This window comes from Poeciliopsis prolifica, unplaced genomic scaffold (assembly GCF_027474105.1).
Source record: "Poeciliopsis prolifica strain line A6 unplaced genomic scaffold, Auburn_PproV2 SCAFFOLD056, whole genome shotgun sequence".
NCBI lineage: Eukaryota > Metazoa > Chordata > Actinopteri > Cyprinodontiformes > Poeciliidae > Poeciliopsis > Poeciliopsis prolifica.
Window position 1 is genome coordinate 3,307,449 of NW_026562431.1, and position 21,027 is coordinate 3,328,475.

At 40.8% G+C, this 21,027-nt stretch overlaps 4 protein-coding genes and 3 pseudogenes across 4 annotated transcripts; all 7 read right to left on the reverse strand.

Annotated features, from left to right (window-relative positions):
- Nucleotides 1-703: 703 nt before the first annotated feature.
- Nucleotides 704-1,663, reverse strand: LOC129379282 (olfactory receptor 11A1-like; annotated as a pseudogene).
- Nucleotides 1,664-4,332: 2,669 nt separating this feature from the next.
- On the reverse strand, nucleotides 4,333-5,277 carry LOC129379290 (olfactory receptor 11A1-like). The gene has a single exon (XM_055059989.1). The coding sequence runs from the start codon at nucleotides 5,275-5,277 to the stop codon at nucleotides 4,333-4,335; it is 945 nt and encodes a 314-aa protein (XP_054915964.1).
- Nucleotides 5,278-6,402: 1,125 nt separating this feature from the next.
- LOC129379269 (olfactory receptor 6N2-like) lies at nucleotides 6,403-7,353 on the reverse strand. Its single transcript, XM_055059968.1, has one exon. It carries the CDS (start codon nucleotides 7,336-7,338, stop codon nucleotides 6,403-6,405), a length of 936 nt encoding a protein of 311 aa, XP_054915943.1. The 5' UTR covers nucleotides 7,339-7,353.
- Nucleotides 7,354-9,534: 2,181 nt separating this feature from the next.
- LOC129379191 (olfactory receptor 11H2-like) lies at nucleotides 9,535-10,476 on the reverse strand. Its single transcript, XM_055059840.1, has one exon. The coding sequence runs from the start codon at nucleotides 10,474-10,476 to the stop codon at nucleotides 9,535-9,537; it is 942 nt and encodes a 313-aa protein (XP_054915815.1).
- A 1,453-nt stretch (nucleotides 10,477-11,929) lies between these two features.
- Nucleotides 11,930-12,850, reverse strand: LOC129379265 (olfactory receptor 6M1-like). The gene has a single exon (XM_055059964.1). The coding sequence runs from the start codon at nucleotides 12,848-12,850 to the stop codon at nucleotides 11,930-11,932; it is 921 nt and encodes a 306-aa protein (XP_054915939.1).
- A 2,936-nt stretch (nucleotides 12,851-15,786) lies between these two features.
- On the reverse strand, nucleotides 15,787-16,711 carry LOC129379266 (olfactory receptor 11A1-like; annotated as a pseudogene).
- Nucleotides 16,712-18,736: 2,025 nt separating this feature from the next.
- On the reverse strand, nucleotides 18,737-19,641 carry LOC129379118 (olfactory receptor 11A1-like; annotated as a pseudogene).
- Nucleotides 19,642-21,027: the final 1,386 nt, after the last annotated feature.

Consider the following 21,027-nt stretch of genomic DNA (forward strand, 5'->3'; position numbering starts at 1 on the left):
AGGAAGTATATCGGTTTAACCAGAGGTCACAGTGCATGCAAGTTAATTAATCAATCGGTTTTTTTGTGTAGCACCTTTCAGCAGCAAAGCAGCATAAAAGCACAAACATAAAAGGTCATAAAAACAACATACCGTCACTAATTAAGAAACTAGAGACAAGTGGTGCGTTTTTCTGAGGGCCGTCTTCAAAAATCCTCGACACGTGTCAAATATGTTGGTCAACGTTACATTTATTGTGGCTCAAAAGGAACTTTGAACAGGTGGTTGTCATGAATGAACAAAGATCCGCAGAGATCTTTTTTCATAAAGCCTTAAAAAAGGAGAGGAAACTTTTTTAAGGCTTTAGACAAACGACAACATCCCCTTTAGATGTTTTCACGTAACAAAGGAACATATGAAAACTGAAATGTCACACTGATAATTATGTAGCATAGAACACTGTGGAACAAAATGCAATATGAATTGAAATGAATATTATGAATTAATTCTTACTATAAGAATACAAACAAATATAATGATTTACATTGAAAGAATATGACAAGACCTAGTTTAATTGTGACTCTTATAAACCTTTTTACACTAACTAAATATATGAGTCAGTATAACATAACTTTGTCATTATACTAGTGAGACAGGATCTAGGTCTGTCATGTATTTTCAGACATCTGTGATATTTATTTAGATCATAACCTGAACTGAGCCGTCAGTTATTGATCAGTGCAACACAAACGCGGACTCTGCCTCGGCTGAAAAGCCTCCTGAGGTGTTTGTGGATTTCCTTCATCTTCAGGCCGTAGATTACTGGATTAAACAGGGGCTGATACAGAACCACCTGCAAACTCATGATCGAGCGTGCCGCTTTGGGCAGATCGATGTCCAGTCGGCTATGATGACGTCGTACGAACACAGACACGAAAAGCTGACGAGAACCAGCAGGTGCGGCGTGCAGGTCTGCACGGCTCGTTTCCTGGTGTCCAGGCCCCTTCTGTGGGATATGACGAGTATTTTACAGTAGGTGAAAAGGATGAACGCCAAGGGGACAAATATAGTAGTGGCTAAAATGAACACGCCAATATCGCGTAGCCCCTGCGGGGGTCATACAGGAAAGCTTGGTGACGGCGTTGTTGCAGAAAATCCCATTCAGCGTGTATCCACATAGTTTTGAACCGTTGACTAAAATAAGTGACGGCACGAGCTGACAGGGCGGCAGGAACCACGCTAGAACCAGCAGAGCTGTCACTGTCCTGCTCCTCATGACGGTTTGATATTGCAGCGGTTTACAGATGGCGACGTAGCGGTCATAAGCCATGGCTGCCAAGAGGAGGAACTCAGCACCACACAAAGAGTAATAAATCAAGCCTGAATTTTGCATGCCAAATAGGGATGTAGTCGGCTCGTCGGATACGAGGTCGACGAGAAGCTTCGGGTAGACGTTGGTGCTGAGGAGGAGCGAGTTGCAGAGCAGAGCCGCGATGAAGACGTACATGGGCTGGTGGAGGCTCTTCTGGGTCCAGATGAGACACAGGATGGTTGAGTTGCTGCAGAGTATGAGGACGTACACGCTGGACGTCATCACAAAGTACAGAAAGCGGTGTTTCTGCAATTCAACGTGGCCGCCAAAAGTTACATACGTTGCGTTCGGTTCATCGTTCTTTCGATCCATTATAAAAGTTTCAACAAAGCAATGACAGGAACCCAAAAGGCGCTGCCTCACAGGAATGCAGTTCCTGTTAATGGATGTCACGACGTGGCGGTTCGGGTGTGCTCACCTCAAAGTGAGCTGTCCGAGTCCAGGCAAAGTTTTTATCCAGTTGCTTTTCTCTCCATGGACCTCATTAAGGTGTTTACATCTGACAGGAACTCGGGTTCATTTAGGCCTAAGAACTTGGTCGTGAAAATTTCATCACTATTTGCTTCTCGTATGTCAGAAACTAAATGAAAAGTGTTACGTGTTTTCCAGCCATAAAATCATTTTATAGGAAATACTGACTTCAGGTGTTATAAAAATGCTCCATATATCAAATGTGATTTAAAAGAAAACTTACTTCCTAATTTAACACCTTGAAATTGGGCCTCTGTCTCTTTAAGAAGCTCCTGCTCTTTCAAAACTGCATCTCCAGAAAGTCAGCACAACACGGCTCCTCTACTATCCCTTGAACAAGGTTTTTACCAGCGTCGTTCTGAGAAGTAGCTCCTATGATGAGCTCTGATGCTCAGTTCCACCAGAGGTTTGCTAACTGCTGCTGGCTAGTCTGAAGGAGCTAAACTCAGTGGCTGCAACTGGAAAAGACGAGAAGACACACCTTCAGCACCCCCAGGCCTTTTCTGAATGGTTGCTATGGAGATGAATCCTTAGTGAACATGTATTTTGATTAATTTAGTCAGTGAGTGTCGTGTCAGGACCTTCTTCGTAGGAAGAAGCACAAACCCAAAAGAGTCACTGTGTTCAGATTAAGAAATACAATTCACCTCCTTTTCCTTTTCCATGACTAAACAAGACAGAATATGTACACAAACAGTTAAAAGGTAATAAAATGAGTGATTGGTGGGATCCTGTGGAGGCGCAGGGGCAAAGCCACATAATGAGCCCTTATTCCTCGTGACGGTGGTTGCATGTTCGATTCCCGGCCTGGCAACATTTGCCGCATGTCTTCCCTCTCTCATTACCCTACTTTCAAATAAAGGCCATAGTGCTGAATAAAAGGAAAAGAAGTGATTGGTTGCTTCTAGAGGAGCTTGATTTTTGTCACAAATTATATTTCTCATAGTCGTCAACAAATATGTAAATAAGAAAAATAGTTACTTATTTCAACTTCCATAAAAACATGACATTTAAATGTAACATCAGACCAATGGAGGAAAAAAAGAAGACAATCTTAACACAGACGTGGGCTTAAGGAAAATAGTGTTTGACACCTGGTTGAAGGTCATCATGTTTCAAAAGGTTTTAATCGGACAAATGATCTGATTTACTAAGCAAATGCTGTGATTTCATGGGAGATAACAGAGTTTTGGACAGTCTCTATTGCTGTTATCTGATTATTGCTCTTGTGCGTTTCATAATTGTGACTTGATCTGCATGTTTTGTGCACTTCAGCTGAAATGATGACACCTCTTCATCACCGACTGACTTTTTAAAAAGAATGAATTCAAAATACACAACAGACTCAAAATATACACTTTTTTTTAGCAAAACATATGTGATCTAGGGGTTTCTTCTCCAAACCATGAGTCAAAAACTACTGAAACTGAAAATAAATAAAGAAAATAATAATAATGATGAGTTCCCATCTTTGGGATCCATTGTAATCAGTACATTATTATAGATGCAGAATATCTTTTTCTGCAGTATTCTCCAATTTAACAAGCACAACAAAAATCCTCAACACCGCGTCAAATATATTGGTCCATTTATTGTGGCTCAAAAGCAACTTTGAACAGGTGGTTGTCATGAATGAACAAAGATCCGCAGAAATCTTTTTTCATAAAGCCTTAAAAAAGGAGAGGAAACTTTTTTAAGGCTTTAGACAAACGATGAACATCCCATTTAGATGTTTTCACGTAACAAAGGAACATATGAAAACTGAAATGTCACACTGATAATTATGTAGCATAGAAACTGTGGAACAAAATACAATACGAATTGAAATTAATATTATGAATTAATTCTTACTATAAGAATACCATCAAATATAGCGATTTACATTGAAAAAATATGACAAGACCTAGTTTAATTGTGACTCTTATAAACCTTATTACACTAACTAAATATATGAGTCAGTTTAACAATAACTTTGTCATTATAATAGTGAGACAGGATCTAGGTCTGTCATGTATTTTCAGACATCTGTGATATTTATTTAGATCATAACCTGAACTGAGCCGTCAGTTATTGTGCGTTTCATAATTGTGACTTGATCTGCATGTTTTGTGCACTTCAGCTGAAATGATGACACCTCTTCATCACCGACTGACTTTATTAAAAAGAATGAATTCAAAATACACAACAGACTCAAAATATACACTTTTTTTTTTAGCAAAACATATGTGATCTAGGGGTTTCTTCTCCAAACCATGAGTCAAAAACTACTGAAACTGAAAATAAATAAAGAAAATAACAAGAACAATGATGAGTTCCCATCTTTGGCAGCCATTGTAATCAGTACATTATTACAGATGCAGAATATCTGTTTCTGCAGTATTCTTCAATTTAATAAGCACAACAGTAAAGGTAGTGATTACACTAAAGGTTAACTTAAAGGAAAAGCATTACATTTCAAACATTAGAGCTGTAAAGCATCGTTAAAGTCTGACACAGATGAAGACGTTCCCTCAGACGTTCACTTTGCGTTTGTCGCCATAGAGAACTGTTCTGAGGAGTCTGTGGATTTTCTCCACCTTCCAGCCATAGATGATGGGGTTGAAGAGGGGATGGTACAGCACCTGCAAGGTCATGACGAAACGCACCGTCCTGTCCAGGTCGACCTGCAGCCGGGCCACGACGACGTCGTACGAACACAGGCAGGAGAAGCTGGTCAGGACCAGCAGGTGAGGGGAACACGTCCTCGCCGCCTTCCTCCTCATTCTGCCAGAGCCTCTTAAGGAAACGACCAGGATTTTTGCGTAGGTGAACAGAATAAAAGCCATGGGCAACACGATGGTGTTCAGCACGATGAACACGCCGTACGTGACGTACGACGCCCTGGAGTCCATGCAGAACAGCTGGGAGATGGCGTTGTTGCAGAAAATCCCGCTCAGCGTCGAGCGGCACAGCTTGTAGCTGCTGCTGATGAAAAGCGACGGCACGAGCTGGCAGGCGGGCAGGAGCCAGGCGAGAGCCAGCAGGGCGACCACCGTGTTCCTCCTCATGGTGGCCTCGTACTGCAGCGGCCTGCATATGGACACGTACCTGTCGTACGCCATGGCCGACAGCAGCAGGAACTCGGCGCCGCACAGGGTGTAGTAGGTGAAGCTCTGCAGACTGCACAGAGTCAGAGACGTGGTCTGCTCCTCAGACAGGAAGTCCACCAGGAGCTTCGGGTAGACGGCGGCGCTGAAGAGGAGCGAGTTGAAGAGCAAGGCCGCGATGAAGACGTACATGGGCTCGTGGAGGCTCTTGTGGAGCCAGATGAGACTCAAGATGGTGGAGTTACTGCAGATTATCAGGACGTACACGACCAGCATGACGGCGAAATACAGAAACCTGAACCGGTGCAGCTCCACGTGGCCGCCGAAGGTTATCCGCGTGGCGTTTAGCTCACCAGCCATGGCGTCCATAACAGCTGAGTTTTAAAGTACAAAACAGCAATTTGTTTAAACAGCTGACACGAATGTGGAAGGGAACTTCCACACCTGAAGGAGCGAGTCGGAGCGAGTGAAGGAGTTTTTATCTGACTTCGTCCTCCTCTGTGGATTTCATTAAAGTGTTCACATGACAACAGGTCAGGGCCTGGAGGCCCGAGAGCCTCCAGGTGGCTTCGGAGTTCTGCTTCACTCAGATTGTAACCACATCGCTTTTCTCAATAATTATCATCATTTGTTGGGTTTTACTTGACTTAGTTTCTAAACGAGGACCTTAAAAAGGGAAGTATTAAGTGTTTCCCAGGCAAGAAACGAGCAGTAATCCTTTGGACAAAATGTACTTTGAGGAGTGTTTTTACTCTTTTATTGTCCTTTTTACATTTACTTCCTCACTCCACCCTGATGTTGTCTATCCTCATCTAATGAGATGGCAGCGTCTCAGGCACCCGTCCACCCGACTGTTATGCTGTTTGTCGTTTCTTTGTCATTCTGGCTGAAACAAATTTCGTTGTGCTGCAGGCCGATTCCGATTGTTGAGTCATTTTATTATGATGCATCGCTAACTTCAGCAAGATTTCTGGATGCTCTACCCACCGTGTGCAACGTCACAGAACGAAGAACAAACCGACCGATTTCACCAGATACACTGGTGAACTGCAGGGTCTAGTTGAAGTTTCATTAGTTTTACAATGAAAGAAACTGATTTGGAAGAAACATTAGTCATGTGAACTGGTCTTTATTCTTACTTGAATGCAATTAGTGGGCTTAACCAACTTCTGCCTCACATTTCACCTTAAAAATATGTCATTCCTGACTTCACTGAGTGTTGTCTTCACTTTAATGTGCAGAAGAAAAATAAATATACAGCAAAAACAAAAAACAACAACAACGACCAAAAAAAAACACAAACATTTACTTTGTTAGCTGCTGTGTTGAAAACTATCTTAACCACAGAAACAATTTGTTCATTCCATTAAATTTAGATTTTTTAATCACTGACAGTAAATGCAGCTTCAGTGAATCCAAGACACATCTAAATGAACATCATTACATTTTGAACTCCGAACAGTAAAAAGATTAGAGGGCAAACGTGTCACCAGATCACCGTGGGCTTGTTTTTTTGGCGACGATGAAGAAGAGCTTCTTCAGATGTCTGTTAATTTCTCTCATCTTGAAACCGTATATGAACGGGTTAAACAAAGGGTGATACAGAGATATCTGCATCGTCATTATGAATCGGGCAATTTGCGGGAAATCGGACTGCACTCGGGCTATAACCACATCGTAGGTCATCAGGCAGAAGTAGCTGGTCAGAACCAGCAGGTGAGGCACGCAGGTCTCCACTGTTGTTTTCCTGGATTGCTTAGAGCTGCGCTGAGATATTCTAAATATGTTTGCGTACGTGAAGGTCGTGAAGAGCATAGGAAGCACTACGACGTTTGAAAAAGCAACAATCCCAAACACAGTGAGGGCTGCTGATCTCACACACTGGAGGGCATAAATAGAGTTGTTGCAAAATATCCCTGCCAAGTTAAATGTGCATAATTTAGCTTGATAACTCAGCATTGCCAGCACTATGGGATAAAAAACAGCCACGAACCAAGCTGTGATCAGGAACGCACTGACAGTGCTTCTCTTCATTATACATCTGTATCTCAGAGGTTTACATATCGCCACGTATCTGTCGAAGGCCATGGCTGCTAGCAGGAGGAACTCTGAGCCGCCGAAAGAGTAAAACATGAAAAACTGAAAAAGACAAGCCGAATACGATATGTTCGGTTTTTCTGATAAAAAGTCGACCAAAAGCTTTGGGTAAATGTTGGTGCTGTAAAGAAGACCGTTAAGCAGCAAAGCTGCGATGAAGACGTACATCGGCTCATGGAGGTTTTTGTGAACCCAGATGAGATACAAAATGGTGGCGTTGCTGCAGATTGTTAAGATGTACACAGTGAGTACAATGAGAAGTAAATACCTGTACTTGTTCAGATCTACATACCCAGACAGAGTTATGTACGTAATGTTGATCTGGTCCTCCATGATATAGATGAATATATATACATGCATATTTTTACAGCCGACTAAAATTCTTCAGACAGACAAATTCACCTCCAACATGATATGTCATTACCTGCTATCAAACTTGCTGTGTTATGACCAGCTGAGGTCACGATATTGTAGTCTGAGTCTGCTGAACGCTTCTTTTATTAGATCCTCCCTCTTCCCCTTCGGAGGCTGTAAATCTCTGAAGACCATTGCATTAACCGATGCAGTGTTACAGTAAAGACTGCATTTAAAACAAAGTGAGACAAAGAAGACAAATTCACTGTCACAAATTGTACATTTTCAAGGTACACAAGAAATTAACCACCAATTATAATAAAATCAATATTGTTCATATATTGTGCTAAAAATGTGAGTAACTGTGGCCATCCCCATGTCATCTCTCAAAAATAACCAAGAATAAAATTTAAAATGAAATAAAATACAGAGAAAATGGAGTCCTAGTAGTCACCTCAAATCAGATATTTCATCCTGCACACCTAAAAGTAGACATAAATAAACTTTCAGTATTCATTGGACAACCTGAAATTGGACGATGAAAAGTATTCATCGTCCAATGAATACTTTTCAGTATTCATTGGACGACCTGGAACTTGTGAAAAATGTTAAAGAAACTTTGACCTGGTTCCTTTCCAATAATCTCTCAGCCACTTGGGTTTGAAGAAGGGAACCGTTTGTCAATACTCAAAAACAGTTCAATAAATTTAAGTTCATGTGTCCATACAAAATCAGTGATTTTGTGAAAATCCATTGTTGTAATATTAGGATTAATTGTTCTTTTCTTCCTGAAAATGTAAAATTTTGCGGCTTAAACATGCTCAAAAACTCAACAAACTTCGCACAAAATTGTCCTGCATGTGAAAATTAAATGCATTTAATAGAATTGAAAGTGGGCGTGGCCATGGTGGAGCAAACTGAAAAGTTTCTTGGGAGCTTGTTGTGAAATATACGTTGAGCTAGCCATTTTGGGTCAAAGTGCAAGTTTGGCCCATTTTTCACATTTACACACCTCAAACTTTAACAAACTCCTCCTTTGGATTTCGAGCTATCGGCTACATCTTCCTTCAGCCAATGAATGGGGGATTAAAAGTTATCAAAACCTTGAGGTTTTGATCATGTTTCATGCCGTGGCCATCCGGTAAACTTGGCATACTCACCAAAGCAAACAATACTACAATTCTGACAACAAAAGCCAAATTGCTCAAACAAATGAGCAAGTAGTCCTGGTTTTCATCCTGTATACCAAACTCTAGGGTTAGAGTTAGAGATATAGGATAAATCACTACAGTGATCGTTGTTACCTGCATATCCTGGTCATACTGTTTGCAAACCTTCAGTCAATGCAAAGTAAAGTCATTAAAAATTTCATGCATGGATTCTTACACAGATTAGTCTCAGAAACCTGCTTCTCCACATTGACTGACAGCAACATCAGACGGCCATATTCTCTTGAAAGAGGCTCAACATGAAGCAGGTTGATCATGAATGAACGCTTGTTCTAAATGAGCAGATTACAATGTCAGCATTAACCTGAATAAACAGTTTACACTACAGTTTCACAGTCAGTGTATTTCCACAATCCCAGGAGTACAGTCTTCAAAATAAGAGACTTGATAAGAATGGAATGATTGAGGCTATTTTTCTTCAGATGTTGGTCAGAGTGAGATCTTTTAGGAACAAAGTGAGTGTTTCCACCACCAAAGAGAAGCCAACTTGAAAATACAGCACATGTTTCAAAGTACCAAACGCATACTTAAATATGAAAGCAGTTTATCAAGTCAACGTTTAAACAAAATTATATGCCCATGCTGTTGTTTCCTTCAGACTGTGAACTACGCAGAACAACTATGTACCCTAAAGAAGCCAAGCAGAATCTCAACAATGAAGAGTGGAGGAAGCAAGCAGCGTACATGTACATAATTTCACCCTTGTCAGGGATATCTTAAAAATATAGCATAAAAAGGATTTTCAGGGGGAGGCAGATACCCAATATGTTATGACCTGGAGTAACAATGAAATAATTTTTTTCATGTTGTTGTAAGAGCAGTAACACAATTTGATTGCTTGCAGTCAAATAGCTGAAGCAACAAATGTTTTGATTTAAGTCATCGCGACACTTTGGAAACCAAATGAGGTACAGGAAATGAACTTGAGAGCAGCGACAAAATAAAATCAATGAATTACTGTTTGCAATTTTTTGGCTGAGCTGAACAATCTCCTCAGATGTCTGTTAATTTCTCTCATCTTGAAACCGTATATGAACGGGTTAAACAAAGGGTGATACAAAGATATCTGCATCGTCATTATGAATCGGGCAATTTGCGGGAAATCGGACTGCACTCGGGCTATAACCACATCGTAGGTCATCAGGCAGAAGTAGCTGGTCAGAACCAGCAGGTGAGGCACGCAGGTCTCCACTGTTGTTTTCCTGGATTGCTTAGAGCTGCGCTGAGAAATTCTAAATATGTTTGCGTACGTGAAGGTCGTGAAGAGCATAGGAAGCACTACGACGTGTAATAAAGCTACAATCCCCATTACAGTGATTGTTGCTGATCTCACACACTGAAGGGCATAAATAGTGTTGTTGCAAAATATCCCTGCCAACTTAAATGTGCATAATTTAGCTTTAGAACTAAGGATGGCTTGCACTGCAAGATAACAAGCAGGTAAGAACCAAGCCAAAACGAGCAAAGTACTAACCGTGCTTCTTTTCATTATATTCCTGTATCTCAGAGGTTTACATATCGCCACGTATCTGTCGAAGGCCATGGCTCCAAGCAGGAGGAACTCTGAGCTACCGAAAGTGTAAAACATGAAAAACTGGAAAAGACAAGCCGAATACGATATGTTCGGTTTTTCAGATAAAAAGTCGACCAAAAGCTTTGGGTAAAGGTTGGTGCTATAAAGAAGACCGTTAAGCAGCAAAGCTGCGATGAAGACGTACATCGGCTCATGGAGGTTTTTGTGAACCCAGATGAGATACAAAATAGTGACGTTGCTGCAGATTGTTAAGACATACACAGTGAGTACAATGAAGAAGTAAAAATACCTGTACTTGTTCAGATCTACATACCCAGACAGAGTTATGTACGTAATGTTGATCTGGTCCTCCATGATATTTTCTACAGCCGATTGAAATTCTCCAGACAGATTCAATCAATTCAATTGTATTCAAATGCAATACAGTTTGAGCAAAGTCCAATTCACAATACAAGTACTTGTCTCCAGTCAAATTTGCTGCGACCAGCAGAAGCTCTGAACACGTTTCTGAGTCTGTTGAATGTTTTATTTCATAAGATCCTGCCCTGCCCTCTGTAGGGTGGAGAGCACCGAGATAATTTCTCTGCTCTGGGCAGAGCTACCCATCATGATGTCATCGTACACCATCAAGGAGTTTTATAAGCATGTGTGTTTGGGAGAGTTATTTTTGCGGCTTCCAACTTTCTGGTTCAAACTTTTGACAAATTCATCTTCATAGCAAAGCTTAGATGAGAATCAGGGCCTTGAGTTTAACATGAAGTTGAAAATAAATGAATGCTGTCGTAAAAATGAGCAGAATATGATCTTACTTTCGTTATGTTGATGTCAACATGAGTTTAAATAAACAGTTTGTCTTTACAGCTTCTGAGTCGTACAATCCCAGAACAGACTTTGAATTGAAATCCCATTTTACATAAAGAGAATATGACTAAGATGTTATTTCCCTACATTTTGGTCAGAATCTGTGTAGCAAAGTCAGGTTTGAAAGTTTGCGACAAAGAGGAGCCAGCTTGAAATCCCATTAAGTGTTTGAAAGTTTTAAAAGCAGTTTATTAAGTTTACGTTTTCACAAAGTTACATACCCGTGTCTCATCCAGTTTTTGACGGACACCGTACAACAAATGCGTGTATAAAGTCCAAAGGGTCACATATGTGCCGAGGAAGCAGCTAAAACACACACAACATAGTAACAGATTTTTAAAAATGAAGCCAAAGCAAGTTTTTTCTTCACTCTTTATGAGAAAATGTCCTATTAAGAAAAAAAAGTCCAGTCTAGACTTTAGTTTTTCTTCTTTTTTTATTTTACTGGCTATCAGCCAGTCAAATAATTAGACATTTGCATGACTAATCTCTCAAAAATATCTTCCCTTATAGTATTTATTTTCAATAATGCAGCATCACACACACAATCAGGAAACACATCAAACTGTGTTCCTAAAGTGGAACGCAGTAAAATTCTTTAATTACAAAAAAAGGTAAATGGAGCTTGGGTTAAACGAGGCGCTGTTCAGGCAGGTGAACGAACAAACGGCTCCCACAGCCCACAAGTGTTCCTGTTGCTTTCAGTGGACGTTCAAAACATTCCTTGGAGTTGGGAAGCAAAGTCGTTGTCCTAATGTGATGACATGATTCCATCCTGCTGCTGCTGCAGCGCAGCAACGATCAGTCGCATCCCAATCCAAACAATGAACACGGCTAAAATTGAATCCAGATGCAGCTGAATTATGATGCCGTTTCCATTTTGAAGACCAAAATGAGGTGCAATAAAAAATTCGAAAGCAATGAAATAAAAAATAAAATAAAATCACTAAATTACTGAGCTGAACAATCTCCTCAGATGTCTGTTAATTTCTCTCATCTTGAAACCGTATATGAACGGGTTAAACAAAGGGTGATACAAAGATATCTGCATCGTCATTATGAATCGGGCAATTTGCGGGAAATCGGACTGCACTCGGGCTATAACCACATCGTAGGTCATCAGGCAGAAGTAGCTGGTCAGAACCAGCAGGTGAGGCACGCAGGTCTCCACTGTTGTTTTCCTGGATTGCTTAGAGCTGCGCTGAGAAATTCTAAATATGTTTGCGTACGTGAAGGTCGTGAAGAGCATAGGAAGCACTACGACGTGTAATAAAGCTACAATCCCCACTACAGTGATTGTTGCTGATCTCACACACTGAAGGGTATAAATAGTGTTGTTGCAAAATATCCCTGCCAACTTAAATGTGCATAATTTAGCTTTAGAACTAAGGATGGCTTGCACTGCAAGATAACAAGCAGGTAAGAACCAAGCCAGAACCAGGAAAACATTCACGTGACTTTTTCTCATAATTTTTTTGTATCTCAGAGGTTTACATATCGCCACGTATCTGTCGAAGGCCATGGCTGCTAGCAGGAGGAACTCTGCAAAACCAAAAGAGTAAAACAAAAAAAACTGAAAAAGACAAGCCGAATACGATATGTTCGGTTTTTCAGATAAAAAGTCGACCAAAAGCTTTGGGTAAATGTTGGTGCTGTAAAGAAGACCGTTAAACAGCAAAGCTGCGATGAAGACGTACATCGGCTCATGGAGGTTTTTGTGAACCCAGATGAGATACAAAATAGTGACGTTGCTGCAGATTGTTAAGACGTACACAGTGAGTACAATGAAGAAGTAAAAATACCTGTACTTGTTCAGATCTACATACCCAGACAGAGTTATGTACGTAATGTTGATCTGGTCCTCCATGATATTTTCTACAGCCGACTAACAGACAGGTAAATTCAGTTTAAACAGTTTTATCACATAATAGTTCTACCATTCTCATTACTTGTCATTACCTGCAGTTGAATTTTGTGTGTTGTGATCAGCAGAATGTACAAAACTGCAGTGAGAGTCTTCTGAGTGATTGTTTTATATAAGATCTTCCCCTCCCCTCTGAAGGTTCTAATCTCTGAAGGCCTCCACTGTTCTCTCTGTTGTATCATACAGTATCAGACACACGATGTTATTGGAAATATTGCATTTCATACAAAGCAAGATAAAGAAGACGGAGTGATTGTTACGGAGACGCAGTGTATAACGGTGCATGCTCAATGGCAGCAACAAACAAACCACAATATTCTACAAATGCAGCACAATTATGCTAAAAGTGTAACTAATTACCTGTAAAAATTGATTCCTCTCTTACTACAGCTTGACGTGTTTAGATATGAAAGAATAAACCTATTTTAAAGGAGTCTGTCCATGGGGTTAGCACCTTATAGACTTCTCTCTATAGCAGATAATGAGGGGTAGAATTATGAATGTTTGATGACACAACTGATTTGTGGTGCATCAGAGTTTTTACATTTGGTATTTTGATGCTAATTCAGGGTCACTTCTGAGATATTTTGTGCACCAGCTGCCGCAGGCCGGGATGAGGAGCCATCCTCTTCTTCAGCTGACCAGGCGTCTTCAGCGACGGACAGGAGCCGTCCTCGTCCTCACCCACCAATGCATCTCTGCGTGTGTTGTACAAGCCTGAGGATGAAGGGCAATTTACAGCTACGTCCTCCAGGTGTGTGTGCATGGAGAGTGGAGTAAGGCCATTTTGAGATGGCGCTTTTTGAGGCTGACAGAATAAGATGGAGGGCTGCTATCATATAGTAGGGTTTGGAAATTTGTCACTTAGGGGACACACAGAAGCTCCGTTTTCACCGTCAAATGGCAATTTTCTTAAATAGGTTCAGAAAACGAACTGATGGGAGAATTTGACCCTGTTATAAAAGAACACCTGAGCCGTGTTGAGAAACGGACCTGCAGTCGCCACATTCAAAATGAACCCATTGGTACGTTGAGCAACAAAACAATCGCAATAATTGTTAGTGACATTAAACCAGCAGCGTTTTCTCTATAATTTTAGATTGGACTCCAGATATCAGCCACACCAGAGGGTTATCTGTCGTGATTCGAACTCTTTCACTGCTGGAAACATTTCAGTGGGTTTCGGGAGGCAGAAGAAGAATCCACAGGGGAGCATTTGGCCTCCTTAGTTCTGAAGAAATGAGAAGAGGACTGCAGAAGCAACAGCCTTTGCGAGGCCTAAGAGAATGCCTCATTTCTAATCATTGTTTTTTATTTGTCTCTTCCTCAGAAGCTTCCACATCAAAGTTCCATTCACGCCACAGATCATCAGCTCCGCCTACCTACCCAGCTGAGAGGCCATCTTTCCTCTCAGATCTAGATGGGACTGAGCAGGAGATGAACGGACAACTCCCTGTCAAGGAGAGCTTTTCCTTCCCCAATGGGCATGAAGGTCAAAGCTTTCATTGCCATGATGTCCACACTGACATCATGACAGTTGGTCAGTGGGGAAAAAGTCCTGTGGAGCAGCCATTGATGAAACTCTGCCCTTAATTAGCATCATCCAGTGACTGTTGGAAACAAACCTGGTGCTCCGGTGACACATTACATCAGGCTTTCTAAAAGAAGTGGCGCTGACGGCTACCTTTGATCCTGTGCTAAAAGATCACTGTGGGGAAAACAAACTTGTCATTTTATTGTCTAACTTTTAATGAGGAAAGTTCACATTCAATAAACAAAAGACAATGTTCCTAAAGTTGCCTTGTTTTTGCACTTTTGTTCTTCCGTAAGGGTTTATAGTTATAATTTTTCTCGTTTCGAGATATTTTCTGTTCCAGGTTATCATGTCTCTTTTGTCAAAGTTATTCTTTGGTGTTGGTTTTATTACCTAGTGCCACGTCCTCTCTACCCTCACCTGTAACCAATCGACTCATCAGCCCAGGACTTCTTGTGTTTAAGCTCCTCTGTCTCACCCACAATCCTCCGGGTCCTCATGTCTGCTCCTGTCAGTGTTCTGTGATTTCCTGTTTCCTGTGTCCCGCCTGGATGCTTTTGGATTTGTTTTGGTCTTATTTTTAATCTTTCCTTTCATCATTAACTCGCCAAACTCACCAAACTCAAGCCTCTATCTCTCCGCAACATCATGAGAACGATACAACAATGACGTTGAAGCACGTCAGTGAATCCCCAGAAAGGCTAAAATAAATAAACAGCACAAATATTTAGAGTGGCCTTGTTTTATCCACTAGTCACAAGCTGTTTTTCTTTTAAAGACAAGATGAATGGAAAACCGTGATGACATTTAATCAAACAAAAGTAAGAACATAAACAGACTCAGATGACAGGATTCAGAAAACCTCAAATAAGGAAAAGGCAGACAATGCAAGATATTTTGATGAAGTCTACAAATTCAACATTGACATGTAACCTCTTGTGCAAGTTATATAGATGTTTACAGACAATGGAAAAATGTCTCTCAGTCTTTCTGGATCCAAACAAGGCAAATTGTGGAAAGACAATCGTGTCAAAATGGTCCTTTCTCCAAATGTCCTTCATACATTATTACATTTATCCGACCCATATACAGACTGGCTCGTATATAATTATTCCTTCCACATCGCAAAAAAAACCCCAAAATACGAATTAAACACAATTGCAGCCATTTTGCACGTTTGGGTCATTAAGGGATGCCGTAAAAATTATGCCAGAAGTGTTTGTTTATTACACAGTCTGAAAGCCTGCAAGTCAGGCTAATATGAGACATGAAATTGAGTGCTTAAATTATTTTTGAAAATATGTCCGGCTTATGGATATAATAATTTAAGAAAGAATTGCTTCCATCAAGCTTTGGCTGAGCAGAGCAACGTCTTCAGGTGTTTATTGATCTCTTTCATCTTGAACCCGTACATGAACGGATTGATCAGAGGGTGATACAGAAACGTTTGTATCGTCATCACAAAGCCTGCGGTCCTGGAGAAGTCCGCCTCCACTCGAGCCACGATCACGTCGTATGTCATCACACAGAAGTAGCTGGTCAGAACGAAGAGGTGGGGCACGCAGGTCTGCACAGCCGTTTTCCTGGATTCTTTGCAGCTCCGATAAGACGTCACAAATATCTTTGCGTATGTAAAAACTGTGAAGAGGGTGGGAAGAATCGCGAAATCGAATAAAGCAACGACCCCCAAATACGGTGAGCGCTCTCGATCTCACACAGTGGACAGTGTACATCTTATTGTTGCAAATGATCCCGTCCAAGTTAAAGTTGCACAGCTTAGCTTTGGCACTCAGTATGGCCAGCACGGCAAGATGGCAGGCAGGAAAACACCATGCTAGAATCAGGAGCGCACTGACAGTGCTTCTCTTCATTATACATTTGTATCTCAGAGGTTTACATATCGCCACATATCTGTCGAAGGCCATGGCTGCCAGCAGGAGGAACTCTGAGCCTCCCACGGAATAAAACATGAAAAACTGTAAGAGGCAGGCCGAATACGATACCTTCGGTTCTTCAGACAGAAAGTCGACCAGAAGCTTTGGGTAAATGTTGGTGCTGTAAAGAAGGCAGTTAAACAACAAGCCTGCGATGAAGACGTACATCGGCTCATGGAGGTTTTTGTGAACCCAGATGAGATACAAAATGGTGGCGTTGCTGCAGATGATCAAAATGTACACTGTGAAAATAACAGAAAAGTAAAAATATCTGAATTTGTTCAGATCTACATATCCAGACAGAGTTATGTAGGTAACATTTACTTTGCTATCCATGTTGTGCTAAACACATTCTTTTAAGTTTCAGTCAGTAAGCAAAGAACATGAACAACTGAGACAGCTTCATCAAAATCCAGTTCACAGCATGCATCTAGTTCATTACCCTGAATCTGGTGCGTAATGAGGCTGGTGGTCTGTGGAAAGTTTTTTATTAGATCGCTTTCCCCTCCAGGGACGTCGTCCTTTTAGGCCTGCCTCACGAGTTAGTGTCTTTCACAATACAGTTGTGGCAAGGTGACCTTGTTTTTCCTTTTGAGTTAGATTTTGATATTGTTTTGGATTGTATATTTTTAAGTTATTTTCTTAGTTTATTTTGGATTAAATGTTTTGTTTTTGCATGTTTTTTGATTGGTTGTTGGTCACGTGCCGCATGCGCCCCGGCAGCAACACAGCTGATCCGCATCTTCATCAAGTTGTTTACAGATCAGGAGGAGTAAAAAGGCCATTGGGACTGTGACGGCGTGAAGGAGCGGCAGACGGCTCGGACTGGCTTCAGGCGTTGGCTACAGGGACTGGCCCTGAGGACTGCTAATCTGGTCGCGGCAGAGGAGCGGGCGGCCGGCTAAGGAAGTGGGACTGCTGGGCTGAGAACCGGAGATCAAGCTGGACGTACAGAAGCAGTAAGGACCGTGTTCCCCTGAACGGAGCCGTTGGGCTAGCGCTCACTGAGGTTCGTGCGGACTGGAGGATTGTTTGGACCGGGCTGGACGTGTGAGCAGCAGAGGACCGCGCCCCTTCTTTTTCCCCCGTTGTTGGCCAGTTAAGACTTCTTTATATGGACTTGTATAATGATCCTTCTTCAGTAAATGTTTCCTTTTTAACTAGTTGTTTTTAAAATAAATTATTGTATCCCTTTTATCGGTTTGTTGCGCCTCTGTCCACAATCCTGCAGGTTATTTTGTATACAGAAAATTTGAGCCTCTCGGCCTTCACACAGTGACATCACTGTGGCTCTCACATGATCAATATCAACTAGATAGACCAAAAGAAAACCCATACATTTTGATTTGCAAATATGCTAATAACCAGTCCACAGTATTCCACTGTTAAAATATAGTAAACAGTATACAAAATAAAGCAATCTAACTTTAAAAACAGCTTTGTTCACCTGCAAAGTGTAACTTTTGGCTTTTAGCAAAGGAGCGTCCAGCTAGCCGTCTGATACTGCCTCTGTTTTCACCCTCAACAAGATCAGTTCACCATTTTCAACATCAACCAATTCATCACGTTTTGACTGAAAAAACTACTACCGTTGAAAATACCCTTAGGCCCAGTATGCTTTCCCCTTCTCTCTCTGCTGTTTGTCAGCAAATTTTTACTGTCGTTTTTTTGATTTTGCTCTCACTTGGTCTCTCATGCGGACACGCACAAACCCTTCTGCTTATTGACATCCCAGAGTCAAGGCAGACTCCGCAGCCACCCTCGCCATTAAACTGCTTAAAATTCTGAAGTGAAGGATTTTCAACTGAGTCCCACACATGATACACTTTTATGTGTCCGATCACTAGGAACATGCCACTCCACACCCAAAAAAAACAAAAAACAGGACATATCTCGCTTTATGGATCCAAACCATAAGCATACAAAAGTATGTACTTGTCTCTACTCCAGGTCTTATCAACACAACATAAAACTGGCCAAATACTAACTTTGGAAAAAACCTTCCTTACTGTTGGATTTTAAAGTCTGAAATATGTTGCCATCACATATGTCTGTTATCAGGCCCGAGCAACAAATTACTATTTCCTACTCACTTTTATTTCCATTCTGAAAATTACTGAACTTGAAAGACTAAACTGATAAATACTTACAAAGGGTGTTTTTCTATAAATAAGCAATTGCTCTAATTCCAACATAAAATATATCAACATCAGAAACAGTAAGAAATTTCAAAAATACATTATTTGTCCTGTGAATTCTTATAAATTTCAATTACACAACTTTGTTATTATTATAAATTTTGAACCAGCAATTTAAGGCTTTGGACAATCGCTGTAGAATGTGACATAATTACATCTGCAGTTATACTCTTGTCATACACAACAGTTTTAAATGTTTAGAGATCTCTTTCATTTTTAACCCATAGATAAATGGATTAAATAAAGGGTGATACAGAAATATTTGCATCGTCATTATTAGGCGTGCAGTTTGGGGAAATCGGTCTCCATTCGCGCTATGGCCACATCATACGCAGCCAAATAGGAGAAGCTGATCAAAACGAGATGAGGCACGCAGGTCTCAGCAGCCTTCCTCCTGAATGACTTTCCACTTTGATAAGACATTATGAAAATCTTTGTGTACGTAAAAACTGTAAAAATCATCGGGAGCATGACCAGATCTACCAAAGCGACTCCTAAAACAGTAAGTGAACTTGGTTTTGCGCAGTGGAGGTGAACACGGCGTTATTGCAAAACACTCCGTTCAAATCTGAGGTACATATCCGAGTTTGAGCACTCTTGCTTCTGGTGCAATGTGACAGGCGGGCACAAACCAGGCCAGAAGGAGCAGCACTTTAACGGTACTTTTTCTCATGATGGCTGGATATCGCAGAGGTTTACATATACACGTATCGATCGAAAGCCATGGACGCTATCAGCCAGAACTCTGTGCCGCCGATAGAATAAAACATGAAAAACTGCAGAAGGCAACTCGACACGGTGACGATGGGCGTCTCAGACAAGAAAGTCGATCAGAAGCTTTGGATAGACGGTGGTGCTGTAGAGGAGACAGTTAAACAGCAACGCTGCGATGAAGATGTACATCGGCTCGTGGAGGTTTTTGTGCGTCCAGATGAGATACACAATGGTAGCATTGCTGCAGAGGATCAAAACATAGACTGTGAACAAAACAGAAAAATAAAGGTATCTGTATTTACTCATCTCCACGTATCCGGTCAGAGTTACGTGGCTGACATTCAGCTCGTCCATAATCTGTTTGTCTTGAGTGTTGGCGGTGAAACGAATGTTGTGTTCTCGTCATTCGCTGGATGGAAACTGAAGTGTTTGTCAGTGGGTTGGTTTTATCTCTCGCTGGATCTCAACTTGGGGACTTGCAGCTCTGAAGGATGTACGTCACAATGTTTCAAACTCAGCATCAGCCACATGTGAAGTAGTGATTGGTGTTGACTAAGAAAGTGTTAAAGTAACAAGTTAAAACGACATAAAACATTTTTTAATGCAAATTAAAAATTAGATGGTGTTTACTTGAATCATTTGTAATTTTCTATATTTATAAAAATGATGTAGCTGGTCAGTAAAATATGTGGAAGTAAGATGAGGCTAGTATCAATCTCTTTAATAACAAAAGGCTCATGCAATGACATGAATCGTAATTTAAAACAAAATTGTCAAGGAGATTAAGGTATTCAGGGAAGATGGAAAGTAAGGCGTGATCATCATACATTTTATTTACAAGTGCCTTTGGGCTTTTAAAAAAAAAATAAACTGAAGGTCACTTTTAAGAATCGAACATGAAAATATTTATGGAAGTCCTGTGGGAAACGTAGCTGACTTGTGATGGCCTTGCGATCCAGAAGTTGACAGTTCATTTCCCACGTGAGTCACATCAAGCCAACTTTCTACCAATTCGCTTATTGGTGTAGTGATACCAATGGCTTTGCGTAAGTAGCGTAAAGTGCTTTCAGTGGTTGGTATGACTACAAAACGTGCAATATAATCATCTTAAAGTTATCATTTATCAATAACAATAATAAATGTAATAAAATAGTGGGAGAGGTGATTCTTAGAGCTACAACCTTTTTTTTGGAGGAAATTATGTCAGGAATCTGGGGTGTTGTGTGTGTGTTTGTGTGTGTAGTTTTTCCCTGCTCTGGAGCCACCAGAAGGCGTAGTTGAGTCCTGGACCTGCAGGACCCTCAATACTGGATCTGTGTTTGCCATGGCACAAAAACCATATATCTGAGTTGTTTTTTTTTTAATTATTTTATTTTTCATTAAGCAGTGCACATTTTTATGATTAATAAAAATGCAATGGGGCTTTTCAGTGGGGTCATGACCCTTATAGAGTCACCCAAGTCACCCATCTCATTATCGAGGGCGGGGGGGACCATAAACAGGAAGGTTTCTTAAGACTGATTTTGGGGGGATCGTTACAGTGAAATGTAAAGTAAAATGAGATTTAAAAAGTTTTAAAACCACATTCAAGCTGCAGGACCAAAATGACTAGTAATGCACATCAAATGTGTTTTTCTTAGTAAGCAAACTATTGAAAAATAAAACCTAAAATTAAAATGTTGCTTCTATATCAGTATTTTTCACTGATCTAATCTCTATTGCACTTTACAAAACTTTAAG